Source organism: Astyanax mexicanus, chromosome 23, assembly GCF_023375975.1.
Source record: "Astyanax mexicanus isolate ESR-SI-001 chromosome 23, AstMex3_surface, whole genome shotgun sequence".
In the NCBI taxonomy this organism is placed as follows: Eukaryota; Metazoa; Chordata; class Actinopteri; order Characiformes; family Acestrorhamphidae; genus Astyanax; species Astyanax mexicanus.
The window spans coordinates 681,764-702,751 of record NC_064430.1 but is presented as its reverse complement, the minus strand read 5'-3'; the positions used below and the strand labels follow the sequence as shown (position 1 = coordinate 702,751).

At 36.0% G+C, this 20,988-nt stretch overlaps 1 protein-coding gene across 1 annotated transcript; it reads right to left on the bottom strand.

Moving 5' to 3' along the window:
- Positions 1–4,007: 4,007 nt before the first annotated feature.
- tsg101b (tumor susceptibility 101b) lies at positions 4,008–17,434 on the bottom strand. The gene is made up of 10 exons (XM_049470999.1): positions 17,215–17,434; positions 16,375–16,462; positions 16,033–16,098; positions 15,022–15,185; positions 14,226–14,352; positions 13,518–13,578; positions 13,250–13,347; positions 11,272–11,474; positions 8,646–8,885; positions 4,008–6,786 (listed from the first exon to the last, which is right to left on the bottom strand). Exons 1-10 carry the CDS (start codon positions 17,254–17,256, stop codon positions 6,697–6,699), a joined length of 1,179 nt encoding a protein of 392 aa, XP_049326956.1. The 5' UTR covers positions 17,257–17,434; the 3' UTR covers positions 4,008–6,696.
- Between the last annotated feature and the right edge of the window lie 3,554 nt (positions 17,435–20,988).

Below are 20,988 nucleotides of genomic sequence, written 5' to 3'. Positions count from 1 at the left end.
AGCTGCTGGATTAACGCTGAAGCTCGTCATCTGTGAAATGAAATTTTGGACGGTCGAGCGAGAAGAGTCCACACCACAGGAGTGTGTGTGTGTGTGTGTGTGTATTGGGTGTGTGAGAGTGTGTGTGTGTGTTGGGTGTGTGTATTGGGTGTGTGAGAGTGTGTGTGTGTGTGTGTGTTGGGTGTGTGTATTGGGTGTGTGAGAGTGTGTGTGTGTGTGTGTGTGTGTTGGGTGTGTGTATTGGGTGTGTGTGTGTGTGTGTGTGTGTGTGTTGGGTGTGTGTATTGGGTGTGTGTGTGTGTGTGTGTGTGTGTGTGTTGGGTGTGTGTATTGTGTGTGTGTGTGTGTGTGTGTGTGTTGGGTGTGTGTGTGTGTGTGTGTGTGTGTTGGGTGTGTGTATTGGGTGTGTGAGAGTGTGTGTGTGTGTGTGTGTTGGGTGTGTGTGTGTGTGTGTGTGTGTGTGTGTGTGTGTGTGTGTGTGTGTGTGTGTGTTGGGTGTGTGTATTGGGTGTGTGTGTGTGTGTGTGTGTGAGAGTGTGTGTGTGTGTGTGTGTTGGGTGTGTGTATTGGGTGTGTGTGTGTGTGTGTGTGTGTGTGTGTGTGTGTGTGTGTGTGTGTGTGTGTGTGTGTGTGTGTTGGGTGTGTGTATTGGGTGTGTGTGTGTGTGTGTGTGTGAGAGTGTGTGTGTGTGTGTGTGTTGGGTGTGTGTATTGGGTGTGTGTGTGTGTGTGTGTGTGTGTGTGTGTGTGTGTGTGTGTGTGTGTTGGGGGATTGGAGGAGGAGAGCTGGTAGATGGCAGATTAAAGGTCAAAGGTTCACAGGTGGAATGTAATAATAATAATGTAATATATATATATATATATATATATATGTTCTATTAAAGCCTGTTCCTGTAACTTAAAATAATCATTTTTACTTTATTTATTTTTTTCTAATATAATAAAATTATATTATAATATAATATTTTTCTTAATATATTGATTTCTTTATTTAAAAATTAAGAAACTAAACACCTCAATATAATATTGAGAAATTATCTGAAAATAATGAGACAGTATCTAGAACCAGTTTATTATTCAGTAGTAAGTATAGTAAATTCTGGATTTTTCTTAGAATTAGAACTGAAGATCTCAAAATTATTATAAATCATCTTAAAATAATGAGATAGTATCTAAAAATAACTTAGTGCATTAAAAAGAATCAATATCTTAAAATGTAAGATATTGCATCTCAACATGATGAAGTCATGACTTAGTATCTCAAAATAACAAGATAGTATCTCAAAAATATCTCAAATGTACTTAGTATTTTAAAACAAATCAGTATCTTAATATATTCATGTTTCTTAGAATAAGACAGTATCTCAAATTAACTTGAGACACTGCTTTAAAAAGAATCAATATCTTAAAATGTTAACATTACTTACAATAATGAGATAAAGCCTCCAAATAATGACTTATCATCTCAAAATGATGATACTGTATACTGTATGTTGATACAGTATCCCAAAAAAATGAGATAGTATCTCAAAATAACATCATTTTAAAAAGAAAAGAAAAAAAAAAGTTTCTTAGAATAATAAGATAGCATCTCAAAATAATGACTTGGCATCTCAAAAGAGACAAAAAGACAGTCACTCAAAAATAATGAGATAGTATCTCAAGTTTAGTTAGTATTATAAAAAAAACAGAATATTAATATGTTAAATTTTCTTAGAATGAGATAGTATCTCATAATATTGAGACAGTATTTTAAAATAATGACTCAGCATCTCAGAATAATAAGATAGTATCTCAAAATAACTGCATTTCATGAGAATATTACTACACTCATACTATAACTATCTCGTATAGTCGTGTTCACAGTGTGGGGGTAAATACATTGTTATAATGTTATTGGGACGTTGACCTTTGCAATACTGATACAGACAATTGCAATATGCAAATGAGCCTTCCGACCAATCACATCGTCCACTGCTCTGTGCTTTGACCAATCACAGTGTTTTTTTTATGCGAGTATTTTGGTGAAATCGATTGATTAAAAATAATGAAAGCCGATCTGAAATGTCACGTTATTGATTAACCAGGGCGATTTTAATCAGCCTTAGGGTGTGTTCCAATCCCAGCCGGGTGATCCCTACAGAGGGAGCTTCACGGCTCCATCACATTCAGCACACGCAGGAGACTGGGTGAACGTGTGATCTTGCTGTGTGGTGATTGAACACGGCCTGAACAGAAATCCCACCCGTATCAGAGTTTAGTGGTCCTGGATCAGGGGTCTCGGGGGCGGGGCTTAGGCCTTGGGGACTCGCAGAGGGATGATACGGTTCCCGGGGGGGCTCCTCAGAGATTCACATCTAAAACACTAAAGCTCTAGATAAAAGAGGATCAGGATCACTCAGATGTGAACAGATCATTCTACATCACTCTTACAAAACACTGCTAAATACAGAGATTTTTAATTACAATACTGTATATATAAATAGATATTTATAAGTGAAATAATTGCAGTATCAATGAGCAATCTCCACTGCTACAGTAATATATCTGCGTTTTTTTTTTTTTTTTTATAATTTTATTTCTAATTTTTCTCCCCAATTTACACGGCCAATTACCCAACCCACTCATTAGGACTCCCCCTATCACTAGTGATGCCCCAACACACCAGGAGGGTGAAGACTAACACATGCTTCCTCTGATACATGTGAAGTCAGCCACCGCTTCTTTTCGAGCTGCTGCTGATGCAGCATTACCGAGCAGCATCACAGCGCGCTTGGAGGAAAGCACAGCGGCTCGGCTCCGGAACATCAGCTCACAGACGCCCTGTGCTGCAGACATCACCCTAGGAGTGATGTGGGGAGAGAGCGCCATCTACCCACCCGGAGGGAGCAGGGCCAATTTTGCTCCCTCTAACGCCGGCAGCTTGATGGCAAAGCTGCATGAGCTGGGGTTCGAACCTGCGACCTCCTGCTCATAGTGGCAGCGCCTTAGACCGCTGGACCACTCGGCGCCCCCATATCTGCGGTTTTGCTCTTAAAGAATCTGAATCTGTTTATTTACAACAGGGAAATCCGCTTAGAATAATCTGAAAGCAATGATATACTATCTCCAATTAATTTAGTATTTTAAAAAGCATTAACTCATTACCTCAGTTTCGACATTCCTCAGAATAATGATTGAGGATCTCACATTGATTAGAAATCATCTTAAAATTATGACAGTATCTCAAATTAATTTAGCATTTTAAAATAAAGTATCAGTATCTTAGTCATTTTCTGAGTAATAATTATACAGTATCTCAAAATAATGAGACAGTATCTCAGATTAACATTGCATTTTAAAATGCACCTGTATCTCAAAAGGTTTTTTTCTGAGTACTAATGACACAGTATCTGAGTAAACACTCAGATGAACAATATTATGACTTGGGCAAGACCAAGACTTTATTTTTGAGTAACTTAATAAAGTAACTCAATTAGTATGAATTAGTATTTTTTTTATGTATTATTTTTATTTTTTAAATACTATCTCAACATTTTACAACTGTTTATATAGAATAATGAGATAGCAACTCAAAGTAACTTTACATCCTAAAAAAATTTTAAGTATCTCAGAATTGTCTGAAAGCCTCTAATTTTGGTCCTAAATTCTGGGCATTAAAATTAAATGAAGCATATTTTATATATTTATGACACAAGGTGGAAAATACAGTGGGCCTAGAATGATTAAAACAAACTAAGAAAAATTTATTAATATCTCAGTTTCTCAGAAAAATGAGATACGATCTCAAAGTAAAATAATATTAACAAAAAAACAAATCCAGAAAAATGAGAATTAATCACAAAGTAATGATAAAGTATCTCAAAATAACAAGATAATATCTTAAAACTAAGAAAATAAACTATAAGCGCATATAGTATATTTTATCCATTGACAAAACTCAAATAGGAATTTATTAATGACAAAGGATTTGCTTTTTGGACATAAACACCACACAAATCATCAGAATCATATACAAGCCCTATATTTATTTATTATTTCATTCATTTCTGCTCCTACACATCATAACAAAATAAAAATAATAATAATAAATTGGTTATTCCCTTTATAAGAGTAGAGTATTAATGCTCTTCGTGTTTATATTCAAGTATTGGTCTAAAAGAGAAACAAAACAAAACAAAAAATAAACAAACATGTTAATTAACAAAAGAATATAAAGTAATAAAGTAATAAACAAAGCAAATACACCATAACCACAATAGCGTTATTGTTCCCATGGTTACCACAATTACATTCACTAGTGCGAGCGCTAAAACTGCATTAAACTGGAATTAATAATAATTAAAAAAAAGGCACATGGAATTATATCATTATTATAACATGCAACCCATGACATCACTGTTATAGCTGTGTAAAGCAGTAAATACTGGAATAAATGTAGTACATTTATTTGTTCCGCTTTCTTTACACACTATTATTAAAGAAAATGTGTCTCAAAAGTGCAGTTTTTCGCATTTCACAGGCCGAGCTCTTCAAAAACCCAACATGTAATCATTCAAATAAAACAAATTCCAATATTTTGAGTGTTTTTTGAAATTTTTTTACTCCTGTATGCATTTGTATCCAGTATACAGAGATTTATATGTAATAAAGTGTAATAAAGGTCTGTAGAAAAGTGCTTTGGTTGATAGACAGCTTTAAACATGCGTCCATGCAGTAATAGTGTCCTTAAATTAGAGCTGCACAATATTGAGGAAAAAATTTAAAAAAGTAGACCTGTCACGATATTTGTACTTACTGTAGAGCTGGGCAATATGACGATATTTTATCGTATCATAATAATAAATTTAGGTAACTCTTCACAATATAGATTGTTAAATACTTCGACACTAGTAAATGTCTCTAGTTACGACATTATTAAATGCTTTTAATGCGTAAGAATATTGCCAACCACGTTTATTGACTTGTATATTATTTAGTTTTTCTAAGCAGGCAGATATGATACTGATATGAATAAGTCTTCATGTCTGTGACACATTGCAACATCAATGTTTTAATGATTATACAGCTCTGCAAAAATAATAAGCACCTAAAAATGATGAGTTTCTTTGATTTTACCAAATTAAAAACCTCTGGAATATAATCAAGAGGAAGATGGATGATCACAAACCATCAAACCACCAAACTGAACTGCTTGAATTATTACACCAGGAGTAAAGCAGCATAAAGTTATCCAAAAGCAGTGTGTAAGACTGGTGGAGGAGGAGAACATGATGCCAAGATGCATTTCATTATACAGATACAGATCATTTTCTGCAAATAAATGCTCTAAATGAGAATATATAATAAGATTTATTTGGAATTTTGGAGAAATGTTGTCTGCAGTTTATGTGCTTTTCTCAAAATAGTGAGATAATATCTCAAAATAATGAGATAATATCTCAAAATAATGAGACAGTATATGAAAATAATGAGACAGTATATGAAAATAATGCAATAGTACCCCAAGTTAGTGAGACCTCATCCCAAATTAACTTAAATAAGTTAATGTTTGAGTAATAATGAGACAGTATCTCAAATTACTTTAGCATTTTAAAATGAATTACTATCTTAAAAAGTTGTTTTCTGAGTAATAATGAGATGATATTTCAAAATACTCGGATGGAAAACTCATTATTTTAAGACTTGGTGTGTGAGGTGCAAAATGGGGTGGTCCAATATATTGAGATAGTATCTCAGAATCGTCTGAAAGCCTCCAACTATAGCCCTTAATTCTGGGAATTTCTGAAAATGAACTTGTTTGGTCTGAAAGCTCTGCATCTTTTTTGTTATTTCAGCCATTTCTCATTTTCTGTAAATAAATGCTCTAAATGAGAATATTTTTATTTGTAATTTGGGAGAAATGTTGTCTGTAGTTTATAGAATAAAACAACAATGTTCATTTTACTCAAACATAAACCTATAAATAGCAAAATCAGAGAAACTGATTCAGAAACTGAAGTGATCTCTTCATTTTTTTTACAGAGCTGTATATTGTGCAGCCCTATCTCTGAAAAAAAAGTTATAAGGTCTTTTAGATATAAACTAGATAAAGTACAAAAAAAAAGTCCCCAAGTTTTAAAGATCAGGTTTAAATCCTTCTATTGGAATCTGAAGCAGTTGCCGTCATTTAAATTCATTCATCCCTTCATCAGGAAAAGTGCTGTTCCCTACCGACAGATTGTCCAAATCACCTTTAAAAAAGGTCACTTAATATTTATATTCATATTAATGCAAAGAGAGGCGTAATTTTGAGAGATTTAGGTGTTAATGATCGCTGACGGGTCCTCAGCTCTCGGCTGGAGGAGGAAAGAACTCAGTTTTATTGTAATTGCGAGTGTAAATGACTGAATGTCGAGAAAGTGAAGAATAGAAAACTTTTAAAAAACTTTCATTTAGTCGCTAAGATTGTACAGAATGTGTGTGATTAATTAAGTGATTGATTCCTTGATTGGTTAATTGATTTATGAAGTACAGTACAGATCACCTGAAACCCTTTAATCAGCTGTAAACAGATAGTTGGTGACTCGTGATTAGTCTTGGCCCTTTAAGGTTTAAGGTTTATTTGTAGGTGTAATCTGTGGTACCCTGTGGCAGGTATGAATGGAGTGAAGATGATGATGATGATGATGAGGATGGGTGCTGGCACTCTGATTGGTCAGTAGAGGTCGCTGAGGCCTGCGGTCTTCCTGGCTTTCTGCATCAGAGCTCTCAACTGGAACTGTTTGCATGACAGGAGCCTCACATGCTGTAAAAAACACATATTTAAATATATAAATAAATAGAATTATTATTATAAACACTATAAACACTTATTTAAACTACCAGCTCTTCATTAAGACAGGTTTAAAACATAAGCCTCTTAAAAGCAGCTTTAATGTGAGAAGCAGGGATGGAAAGATGCATCAGCAGCAGTGTCTCCATCACAATCCCAATCACATTTTTGTTAAATATATTTTATATATCTTTCATAGATATTTTATATCTTTTATAGGAACAAAACTGAAGATAGATAGTGTGAAGTAGTCAGTATACAGCTTATATAACAGTGTAAATGTACTGTGGCCTCAAAATAACTCAACACACAAACATTAATGCCTAAAGTGTCAATAATATTTTGGGTGATCAATATTATTATGCAGCCCTGGGTATGGGTTTTTGCACCAGGAGTAAAGCAGCATAAAGTTATCCAAAAGCAGTGTGTAAGACTGGTGGAGGAGAACATGATGCCAAGATGCATGAAAAAAAACTGTGATTAAAAACAACCAGGATTATTCCACCAAATATTGATTATTTCTGAACTCTTAAAACTTTATGAATATGAACTTGTTTTCTTTGCATTATTTGAGGTCTGAAAGTTCTTCATCTTTTTTGTTATTTCAGCCATTTCTCATTTTCTGTAAATAAATGCTCTAAATGAGAATATTTATATTTGTAATTTGGGAGAAATGTTGTCTGCAGTTTATAGAATAAAACAACAATGTTCATTTTACTCAAACATAAACCTATAAATAGCTAAATCAGAGGAACTGATTCAGAAACTGAAGCGCTCTCTTCATTTTTTTCCAGAGCTGAATATATGAATGTATAAGTTTAAAGCATCTTGTAAAGGAAAGATTTTTAAGACTTTAACCTCACTAACAGGAAATCCCTCTTCAGAGTGCATGTGCAACTCAGCATGTTGAAACAAAATGTTTGTATATTCATTGTAAAATTCAATTATCTTATACAAATGACGAAAAACATAATAATAAAATGTAGAGTGGTAATTAAAGGTAAGCTAATATAAAAGATGGAACAGCAGTAGAGATGAGCAGTGATACACTGCTCATCTCACACTCACACTCATCTCACACTGCAGTGATACACTGCTCAGTGATACACTGCACACGGTCACTCAGGTTTGTGGACGGTGGAGTGGGTGGATGCTGGTGTTTCAGGGTGCCTCCATGTCTATGTTACCTTCTGGCTCTCTGCCTTTAGTTAGGCTGTTTTATTCAGTTCTGCCGGAGTCATTTGCCACACTCTGATAATGTTTTAATATTCTCAGTTTTGCATAAATCCAGTCAAAACTAATTCCATCTCTCTGCCTTCCTCCGAGTTACTGACTGCCCACCTGTCTGACCCGATACCGATGTTGGACCCTCAGGCTCTCGCGTCTCCTGTCCGGCCAGACTGATGGAAGTTTCTGAAGTCAGCTCTTCTCCACCACCACCACCACAGATCAGCTGCTCATCGACCATCTTACTCTCCACTACAGATTACATCCAAGCCATTAGTGGCGCTATTACACTCCTGAGTACATAAAACCTATATGGATGTATAAAAGACTTTTTAAATTTTAATTTAAAAGCCGTTTGACCAGTGGTAGGATGGTCCCCCCTTTAATGTGAGTCTTGGTCCTCCCAAGGTTTCTTCCTCCTCCTGCAGCTCTGAGGGAGTTTTTCACTGGGGGTTCTGTATTCTGTATTTTCTATGTTTAATGTTTTGCCTGATTCTTTGTCCTGTAATCATGTTTCTGTAAAGCTGCTTTGTGCCAACACCTGTTGTAAAAAGCGCTATACAAATAAATTTGATTTGATTTGATTTGATAACAGTGGGACCGACCTTCAGGAATACGTCCAGGTCTATGACCCCCCGGCGCAGAGCCTCCCCCAGGTAGAAGATGGTATCTTCTATAGCGTTCTCCTCTGCGTACAGGTTCAGGATCTGCCTGTAGAGCGGCGCTGTGGGAACAATCAGGTCGTCAATATCGTTATTCTCCGACTGGTTCTCCATTTTACCCAGAGCAGCCGTCAGCTCCTCGTCCTTCAGCTTCAGCAGATCGATGTTCTTATCCACGTCTGTCTGAGTAAAAAAAACAGAGAGCAGGAAAGATTATAGCAAAATCAGTTAGGGTATATTTTGCAAAAAAAAAAAAAAAAAAAATTATATATATATATATATATATATATATATATATATATATATATATATATATATATATATATATATATATATATAAAATCATCATTAACTTACATATCATAAACTTAGTTAATTTACAATAACATTTAAAATATTTACATTTAATCTAATATTTTAATCATTAATCTTAATAATTAAACGCTTAACCAAATTTTAAAATGATGTTTTTGCATTATGCATTTCACTCTTATATTGTTTATCACAATTATTTCTGGGACAATAAATTGTATATATAAACAAATCACCATAATATCTGACAGACCTATTTATTATGCTGTTATTCTTCACTTTAGTATTTTGGTAGATTTGTCTGCCAACATTACATTGTTTTAATAGTTACATTATTATCATTATTTCAATAATAATACAATAATACAGACATTTACAGATTTTTTTGTTTTTACTAAATCAAGTTTAAATCAGTTCAAAACTGTTCTACATCCACAAAATAAAAGTTGAAGATTTGTTTTGTTATTGTAGTACCTTTGAAATTAATACAAAAAAATATTACTCAGTGTTTTGTCATATCACCAAACATTTATCATCACATTAACACAAAAAAATAGAAACTACCCTGTAATACTGTAATACTATTTTAGGGCCATATCCCCTCACCCTTATTTGAGATCATTTTTGTTTTTAATATAAAACTCATATGTGGAGCAATAAAAAGGATCCTAAATTGATAATTATTGTATGTAATTCAGGCACATTTTGAGGGAAAAGAAGGAAAAAATAACTAATAAAATAATAATATAATATATATAATATATAATAATATATATAATAATTATTTAACCTTTTTAGCACTATTAATGCATTTGGTGTGGGGTGGAAATATGATGGCAAATATTATGTATTAAAAAAAATGTCTTTAAATGTAATTTACATTTATATTTACAGCATTTATCTGATGCTCTTATCCATTACATTACATTACATTACATTACATTTGGCAGACGCTTTTGTCCAAAGCGACTTACAATAGTCAAGTACAATGTAAAATAAGTTTAAAGGAAAAACATCTTTGGATAGGGATAAAAGGAGGACAAGGGGAATAATAGGATAGAGGAGTGAAGGAGGGGAAGAAGGAAATGAGGTTAGAAGTAGTTAGTTTGTTAGAGGTGTTAAGAGAGTAAGTGCTCTTTGAAGAGCTCTGTCTTCAGGAGTTTATTAAAGATAGTGAGAGATTCTCCTGATCTGGTAGTAGAAGGTAGTTAGTTAGAGGTGTTAGGAGAGTAAGAGCTCTTTGAAGAGCTCTGTCTTCAGGAGTTTATTAAAGATAGTGAGAGATTCTCCTGATCTGGTAGTAGAAGGTAGTTAGTTAGAGGTGTTAGGAGAGTAAGTGCTCTTTGAAGAGCTCTGTCTTCAGGAGTTTATTAAAGATAGTGAGAGATTCTCCTGATCTGGTAGTAGAAGGTAGTTTGTTAGAGGTGTTAGGAGAGTAAGTGCTCTTTGAAGAGCTCTGTCTTCAGGAGTTTATTAAAGATAGTGAGAGATTCTCCTGATCTGGTAGTAGAAGGTAGTTAGTTAGAGGTGTTAGGAGAGTAAGTGCTCTTTGAAGAGCTCTGTCTTCAGGAGTTTATTAAAGATAGTGAGAGATTCTCCTGATCTGGTAGTAGAAGGTAGTTAGTTAGAGGTGTTAGGAGAGTAAGTGCTCTTTGAAGAGCTCTGTCTTCAGGAGTTTATTAAAGATAGCGAGAGATTCTCCTGATCTGGTAGTGGAAGGTAGTTTTTCCACCATTGGGGAACTCTGTATGAGAACAGTCTGGATTGCTTTGTGTGAGTGTTTGTTTGGTAAAGCGAGGCGACGTTCATTGGAGGAGCGCAGCGGCCGGGAGGTAGCGTAAGCCTTCAGGAGCGAGTGCAGGTAGGAAGGAGCCTGTTCTGTATCACCTTGTAGGCGATTGTAAGAGCTTTGAATTTGATGCGAGCATCAACTGGTAGCCAATGGAGCTCAATGAGCAGCGGGGTGACATGTGCCCGTTTTGGCTGGAGATCGACTACAAGGTTATTTCTATTACAGAGTTAGGCCAATGTAGTGTTAGGAGTTTTGCCCAGGTACTCCTAACTCTACATTGGAATTAGTGTAGCGCAGCACTCAGTCACCCAGCACTGGAATTGAACCCCAGTCTCCTACATGGAAGCTCACTGGCAAGCAGTGGTGTTATCCACTGCACCCACACTAACCACACAATGCGATATATGGCTTAATTTCCAGTAAAATCTGCTAATTTCTGTTAAAATCTGTAAAAATAAGACGTACTATCTCCTGATCCAGCTTGGTCACCATCTCCTCCAGCTTCTGGTGTCCCTTTTTCAGATCCTCCTCTGTTCTCTTCAGAGCGTCCAGTTCAGCCTGAGCTCGATCCATCTCCTCCTTCATCCTCCAGCGGAGTTTATCACTCACCGCCGACACCAGAGACGCCCGGATCGTATCCTCCCCGATCGTCCCGTCCCGAGCCGGACCTGCCGCACAGAAACACGCTTTAATAGTAGGGGTGTGCCATATCGTATTGTACACGATAATATCATCAAATTGTTTAAATATTGTGAACGATATTATAACCTAAAATATCGTGCAGGTTATATCTGTCCAGTAGAATTTATTTTACTGTAATCCTGAACATGGAGATATTTGGAGTGGATTATTATTAGTATAATGACATTCTAGATCATTGACTTCTGTTACAGATCTGAAACAATTATTGTATTTTTTAATATCTCACTGTATCTCACTGGGGTGTGCAATATTATATTGTATGTAATAATAAAAAATTGTTTAATTAATAAATATAATTTTCTTGCAGTATATAGTGTATTTTTTTATTTTTGTTAACAAGTGTTTTGTCATATCGTCAAGAGTATCATTATCGCAAAAATACCATGAAATATCGTGATATTATTTTAGGGCCATATCGCCCACCCCTATTTAATAGGAAATACATTTTATCCCTTTGAACTCCGGCCTATTTTGATAAGTCCCTTTTTCACTTGTTATAACACAGTTATATTAGGAGAAAGCCACATTCTATTATTTTTCTTTACACCAGAAGACATTGAGCTGCTCATAATTTAATATGTAAATTCTTCTTAAAAACTTCATGGAATTGATCATGTTTTAATACATTTTTTTACCAAGCACCTGTTTTTTTAAACTTATTTTTGAATGTACAGACTTTAAATCAATTCACAAAAGAGTTTTTCCGTTCTTTTCAGTAATAGTTAGATTACAGTTATATATAAGTTGAAAGGATAAGGATTTTGATGATATTTCATTACATGGATTATTACTGTGACAGAATGCATGCAGAACCAGGCGGATTTATTCCCTCCTCTAGGATGCAGATTGCTAAAACCCTGACAGTCATAGCAGCTAAGAGTTTGAGTTAATATGGCCGATATTCCTACCTAATGAAAGTGATTTAGTACACTGGATTTTTACTATCAGCTCCCTTTAATGAAAGAATAAAGCACGGGGATATGGAAATATGAAGCTAAGCCTATTTATTAGGTGTATTTTACAGTAGGTTTCTCAAAAACACTTCAGTTCAACATGAGGTCGTGCTATTTTTAGAAACAATAGGGTTACCTGTTTGTTAGAGTGTATGAATGATGTTGGTGTGCTGACGCATTCTTGAGTAATTAACAATGATACAATAAACAATGCATGATTTTTAATGCAATTTGTGTCGATGGGGTTCTAAGGGTTAATGATATAAAGAATATAAACACAGAAAGTGAGGCATCCTTTAGCTTTCATGAAACATGGCAAAAGTCATGGGACACAATTAGGGGTGGGTGATATGGCTCTAAAATAATATCACGATATTTCAGGGTATTTTTGCGATAACGATATACTTGGCGATATAGGAAAACTAAAATAATTCATTCATTTCAGGAATATAGTATAATAGTATAACAGAATAATCATAATGTGGCAAAATAAATAATATAGCATAAAATAATATAATGCAGCAAATAATATTGCGGAATATTTAGTGCATGCATATAAACTGCAAACTAAAACAATTATACAATAAATACACCTAAAGCTTCACAGTAAATAATAATAGACTACTTTTAAGACAGAACAGCCCTGTTATCACAATATGGATTTTTAATACCATGATATTTCTGTGTCATAATATATTGTATATGATATAATATTGCCCATCCCTAGACACAATACTAGTCCAATGCCAACATCTGTCTTATCAGAATACACATTTATACTGACTCACCTGCAGTAGTGGCAGGAGTTACAGGTGTGTAGTGTGCTGATCCTGGTGTGGCTGGATATCCAGAACTGGCAGCGGGGTACGGATAACCCTGATATCCCCTAAAAACACACAAACACACAAACACAGGGTCAATTCTGCAGTTTATACAGAATAAGTTTAGCAGAACAAGATTCATACTATTCATGCATAAAAATGCTAAATAAAAGCAATAGCTGAAAAAAAATATATATATTAAAAAACATATTTAAAGCATATTTAAAGCCCTTACCCTGGGTTAGGAGAGTGGCTCTGTCCAAATGGACTGGCTGGTGGGTTTCCCATATAAGAAGCTGAAAACAAGAAATAACAGATCACAGTTCACACTCCTTTCTCCTGCCTGGTTTAAACAGCAGCAGAGCTTCTGAATATATCTACACTGATGGGCGTGGTGTTCTGGAAATGAGGTGTGTTCAGGTACATTTCTGGAGTTTTATCTTGTTTATCTTGGTAACAGAAAACACAGGAGCTCCACTGACTGAATATAACCTAGACAGACACCAACAGTCAGACGTTCATCGCTATCTCGGTAACACAGGCGCCGTGTCGAGCCGAGCGTACACCCCCACTTATTACACACACATGAACACACAGCAGCACAAACCCAACTTTTACATCAACAATAAACAGAATAGTAAATAAAATAACATTGCTGTTCCCGTAAATGAGCTGCTGGAGCTCCTTCACAGCGTCAACCAGCAGCTCAGTTTCCTCTGCTGAGAAGAGTTTGTTGAACACGTCCAGGTAGCTGCACTGTTACAATAGCAATCCACCAAAGTCAGAGCTCCCCTGGTTCAACTCTTAAAGAGAATGATGAGCAAGAGACACTCTGATTAGTTTATTTTTCAAGTTACGCCCAAAATTAACCACACCCATCATTAATTAAGAGAATTAGTACATGCTCTTGCTTTGTGTAAATCAGCAGGTTGTTTATACGTACAGGTCGGAGGTCCAGACGCTGGAAAAGCTTGGTAAGGGGTTTGTGTGGTCGGCCGTGAAAAGACTGGGGGCTCTTCTCCAAACACCACAATCATCACCTGGATGAGCCCAAACAAATCCGACTGGGGCTAAACAAACAAACAATTATTTTCACACTGCAATTGGTGCTGAACAATATGGCAAAAAACTATATCATGATAAGTTTCTTTAATTTCAGTAGATACAATACAATTTTGATATTTAAATGCTCCTTTGTGTGTAGCACAGTGATTCTCATTTATTTCTTGTTTAATTTTTGCTGGAATCACCCAATTAAACAACATTTAACATGTTGATGTTCTTTAAGTGCTGATAATATCAATATGCTTATTGACGATATGATAAAATATTGATATATTGTCCAGCTCTAACAGCAAGACACTGATACAGTTAGTATGCATTCAGCACTATTATTTTCAGTGTAGCCGAGTGGTTTATCTTAAAAGGAATTAAAAGAGACACACAAATTCTGTTTAATCAGACTAAACTAATAGAAGAAACTACATAAACAAATATTATACAATTAGAAAAACAATTAAATAAACATCAAATTGAAAGAAAGTAATACAATTTTAACATATGAGGATAAGTTACAAATTGGCAAAATTAGTCAAATAAAATGAATTTAAAACAAAAAAACTAAACTAAAACTGTTACAAAATAGACAAGAATTAAAATTTGGACCCGAAATTCTTAAGTTTTAATAACAAATGAATATATAATGAATAATTATAATAATAAAATTCTCCTGCACTCACGTGCTTCCACTCGTGCAGGTAGGGCAGGTAGATCTTTCCGTTAGCGTCGACGTGCTTCCCGGTTTTGATCATCATGGTGCTGGTGGGCTTGACGAAGCAGATGGGGGGGTTGTAGGGATAGGTGTCGAGCAGCCACAGGCATATGGGTATATTATACACGTTCCCTAAAAACAAGAAGAAGAAGAAAAGATTTAAACAAAAAAACTAAATGGATGAAGTTTCAACAGAAAAGTCTTTATAGCTGTGTTCAGACTGCCAGACCAAATCAGCAACACCAATACAGATACCACAGCAACCCACACCCACAGATACCACAGCAACCCACACCCACAGATACCACAGCGACCCACACCCACAGATACCACAGCGACCCCCACACAGATCCCACAGCGACCCCCACACACAGATCCCACAGCGACCCCCACACACAGATACCACAGCGACCACCACACAGATACCACAGCGATCCCCACACAGATACCACAGCGACCCACGCAGATACCACAACAACCCCAATACAGATACCACAGCCACCTACATACAGATACCACAGCGATCCATACAGATACCACAGCGACCCATACACAAATACCACAGTCACCCACATACAGATACCACAGCGACCCCCACACACAGATACCACAGCGACCCCCACACACAGATACCACTGCGACCACCACACAGATACCACAGCGATCCCCACACAGGTACCACAGCGACCCACGCAGATACCACAACAACCCCAATACAGATACCACAGCCACCTACATACAGATACCACAGTGACCCATACACAAATACCACAGTCACCCACATACAGATACCACAGCGACCCCTACACAGATACCACAGTCACCCACATACAGATACCACAGCGACCCCTACAGATACCCCAGCAACCCACACACAGATACCACATCTGATTTCAGAACCAATTCCAGTTTTACAGACTGAACACTTTCTTTATTAGTGAAATACAGTCCTTGTGAATTCCGTAGAGGAGCTTCATACCTCGATAGCTCACCGGCACCGTCCCCGACAGACTCATCAGCTCTCTGGTGGAGCCGTCATTAAACACTGAAACAGAATAGCAATATACATTAGCTGTTAATACAGATTTTATTCAGGAAATTCAGTTTTAACTCGCAGAAATGTAAGTAATCATTTTTAATAAAAAAAAAAGTAAATAGTGTAGAAATAGGCATTTCTTTGCATGGGCAGCGATATGCCCTTATCACTGGTATTGTAAGTCTGTTGGGAGCATCGGGTAAAAGCGCTGTATTTGGGAATTCTAGGGGAGAAGGAAGGTGAGCTATTAAACACAAGGTTATACTCTTTTATACTAGAACTGACCGTAGTTATCCATCACAGGCTTCAGGTCTTTGTAGGACGTGGTGACATTGGTGATTTCTCGCACAGTCAGGTCTCTGTATTTATATGCCTGTGGCACAAATAAAGTTATAAAGTTATTGTTGAGAGTGTTATAGAGTTTAGAGCAGATATAAAAATGTTATAGAGTTTAGAGTAGATATAAAGAGTGTTATAGAGTTAAGTGAAGGTATAAACCGTATTATTGGGTAAATAACCAGTGATATAGAGTTTAGAACAGATTTAAAGAGAATTATAGAGTTAATAGAATGTGTAAACAGTATTATAGAGTTAATATAAACAGTGTAGAGTATAGGGTTATAACAGCATATAGTTAAAAGAAGGTATATAGGGTATTATAGAGTCAACAGAAAGTATAAACAGTAGTATCGGGTGAATATACACAGTGTTTTAGGGTTAAGAGCAGATACAAAGAGTGGTATAGAGTTTAGAAAAGGTATATAGCGTATTATAGAGATTATTATAAAGTGTTATAGAGTTAATAGAAGGTAATAGAACAGTCTTATAGAGTTATTATTAACAGTGTTATAGAGTTTAGAGAACGTATATATAGTAAAGAGCAGGTATATAGTGTTATACAGAGTTAATAGAAGGGATAAACAGTATTATAGAGTTAATAGAGTGTATAAACAGTATTATAGAGTTAATATAAACAGTGTTATAGAGTTAATAGAGTGTATAAACAGTATTAAAGAGTTAATATAAACAGTGTTATAGAGTTAATAGAGTGTATAAACAGTGTTATAGAGTTAATATAATCAGTGTTGTGGTTGTTAGCTCGGAGGCTAGCAGTAGTTAGCAGACCTTAGACAGTAGTTTCCGCAGGTTGGTCTCAGTGTTAGACATGTTTATCGGGTATCAGCGGGTGGCTGTGGTGGTTCTCCGGTATATAAGTGGTACCGCAGGTCCGGTTCTGGAGTTTAGGAAGAGAAAATTCGGTACTTTAAGTTCTGTTTACTCTCTACAGCTACAGCTCTACACAGGCAGCTAGCGCTAAATCACTTCCGGTCAGCTGACTAATGACGAGCTCTGTCCCAAACCGCACGGTGCTGCACTTCCCCTAATCACTACCCCTACACAGGGTGAATCACACTCAGTTAAATTTCTCCAAACATCCAAAAAACAATACTATTAATTAAAACTATTTTACTACTTACTTTTTGATATTCTTATTCAGAATAATTTTCGAAAAAAGATCTAGCTAAATACTTCAATATGAAGACAGGTAGGCACTTAAGTAGGTAGATAAACAGACAGTCAGGTAGACAGGTGGGTGGATGGACAGTGATAAATAGATTGAAAAACAGACAGTCAGGAAGCTAGACAGGTAGGTAGACAGACAGGTGGGTGGATGGATGGACAGATAGATTAATAGAAAGACAGACTGGAAGCTAGGTAGGTAGGTAGACAGAATAACAGAGACAGACAGATAGGTGGGTGGATGGATGGACAGACAGATTGATAGACAGACAGAGAGGAAGCTAGGTAGGTAGGTAGACAGACAGACAGGAAGCTAGGTGGGTGGATAGACAGACAGATACATAGATTGATAGACAGACAGGAATAAAGGTAGGGAGGTAAATAGATAGACAGGTAAACAGGTGAGTGAGTGGATGGATGAACAGACGGACGGACAGACAGGCACCTAGTTAGGTAGACAAACAGATAGACAGGTGGGTGGATGGACAGACAGATAGATAGATTTGTAGACAGATAGGAAGCTAGGTAGGTAGGAAGAGGGATAGACAGGTAGATAGGTGGGTGGATAGACGGACAAGACAGATTGATGGACAGACAGACAGGAAGCTAGGGAGGTAGGTAGACAGACAAACAGACAGGAAGCTAGGTGTGTGGATAGACAGACAGATACATAGATTGATAGACAGACAGGAATAAAGGTAGGGAGGTAAATAGATAGACAGGTAAACAGGTGAGTGAGTGGATAAATGAACAGACGGACGGACAGACAGATAGGCAGGCACCTAGTTACGTAGACAGACAGGTAGACAGGTGGGTGCATGGATGTACAGACAGATAGATTGATAGATAGAGAGGAAGCTAGGTAGGTAGGAAGAGGGATAGACAGGTAGATAGGTGGGTCGATAGACGGACAAGACAGAAAGAATAATAGACAGAAAGGAAGCTATGTAGGTAGGTAAACAGATACATAGATTGATAGATAGATAGTAAGGAAGGAAGGTAGACAGAGAGACAGACAGATACAGACACTGGAGAGTGCAGCAGTCTCTGAGAGTACAGAATATTATTTTAAAGTTAATATACAATAATTATCTTTACTAATCCAATTAGAAAGAGAAAATCATTAAAGATTAAATAACATTAAATGATAATATTATATTATAATATAATTTAGTGCTCTGATAACGACACAAAGTCACTCAGACAGAATAACAGACCAGTCTGTGAGATTTAAGACCTTTATCAATCCTCCTCAGAACATCATCATCATCATCATCAGTACTGTACAATACAATCTCTCACACAGCAGTTACAGAACTCAACTTAAACCTGCAACACACACACACACACACACACACAAAAGACACAATGTGAGATCAGACTTCTGTTAAAACTCTCTTTTTTTCTGAAACAACAAAAATAAAATAAAATAAAATAAAAATGTGTTGCTTTAAAGAAACAGACTGGCTTTTAAAGATCCCACAATATAATATTAATCATCAAGAACCAAAACAGTTAATATAGCAGCAAACATCTTTACACTATAATCAAACTGCCAGAGCAAATCCAGTTTTTATTATATTCTTTTTGCATTCACATTTGGAGGTAAGTTTAAAATGCGATTTTAATGATCAGATTTGTAAAGACGTGTCTCAGTCTAGAGTTCTCATAACGCTCAACTTCAGCTAATATTTAAGGATAAAGAACCAATCAGCTTGCTGCTTACACGTGTGGAGCGAGAGGAGGTGGGTCAGTGTGATTAATAGTGGGGAAGGCTGGTTAGCTCTATCTCTTAATGTGGAGATCTGCACAAGTGCAGCAGCCAGAACAAGTACCATATTTTAAGCACTATAATGCGCACTATCAATGAGCATCTATTTTCTGGTCTATTTTCATACATAAGGTGCACCAGATTATAAGGTGCATTTTAACAGACACTATAAGGAACTTCTAATTCTAAAACTGTAATAAAAAAAGACTTTACGTTTATTTGAGTGAGTAAAGAGCTTCCGTTTATTTACAGGAAGCTTAGATTTCCGAATTACTGCAGCACTAAACCTAGAGCATTAGCAATAACGCTAACTGCTAGCGGTTGCTGGCTAATGCCGCCCGACAGCGCTACACTGAGGAGCCCGGAGTGTTTCGGTAAGCCAGGGCGATATTAGGTAGCGGTTAGCGGCTAATGCTAATGCTGCTCCAGCCTTAGTGCTGGAGAAACTTTACTGAAACTCCTGTATAACTCTGTACTTCAGTGGAGTGTCTTTACTGCTCCTTAATACCTGACTGATAGAATTCATACATAAGGAGAACCGGATTATTTATAAGGAGCTCTGATGATTTTTGGGGAAAATTAAAGGAATTTAAGTGCGACTTATAGCGCGAAAAATATGGTAGAAAAATCACGTTTTTGTGCATTATAGAGACAGACGCTATAAACTAATTGTGGTGGTTTTCTATCATGTCTGTAATTATATTATATAACTACAGAGTGAAATATATGATCAGTGGAGCTCATGGATAAGATGGATGATAGCTGTAGAAACAAGCTATAGAAATAAGAAGCTCACCTCCTCTCTCCTGCAGCTTTCTATGTTTTAGTGCTGACCAAGTTCAAATAGAGTTTAACATTATTTTTTTTCTTTTAATGCAGAAATAATTGCTGAATAATCAACTAATTCAGTTAAATGAGTTAACTGAGTTAATCAAGGCTCTTTTCAAGTCATTTACTGGCATGTATTCATTATATTTTTTGCTTTATTTGTTTTTCTTCACATTTTATTTATTTGACTTTACATTTGCTAGTCTAAAGTGTATCGCGTTCCCAAATAAATCCACATAAATTCGTAACACATTAACTGTAACTAGATTAACTCTACTCTCCTTCCGTTCTCCTTCTTCTTGGTCTAAAGTCCAAAGCAGATGAGGTTTTAAATACATACAGCTCTGTAAAAATAATTAGAGAGCACTTAAAAATGATGAGTTTCTTTGATTTTATCAAATTATATCCTCTGGAATATAATCAAGAGGAAGATGGATGATCACAAACCATCAAACCACCAAACTGAACTGCTTGAATTTTTGCACCAGGAGTAAAGCAGCATAAAGTTATCCAAAAGCAGTGTGTAAGACTGGTGGAGGAGAACATGATGCCAAGATGTATGAAAAAAAAACTGTGATTAAAAACCAACCAGGGTTATTCCACCAAATATTGATTATTTCTGAACTCTTAAAACTTTATGAATATGAACTTGTTTTCTTTGCATTATTTGAGGTCTGAAAGTTCTGCATCTTTTTTTTATTTCAGTCATTTCTCATTTTCTGTAAATAAATGCTCTAAATGAGAATATTTTTATTTAGAATTTGGGAGAAATGTTGTCT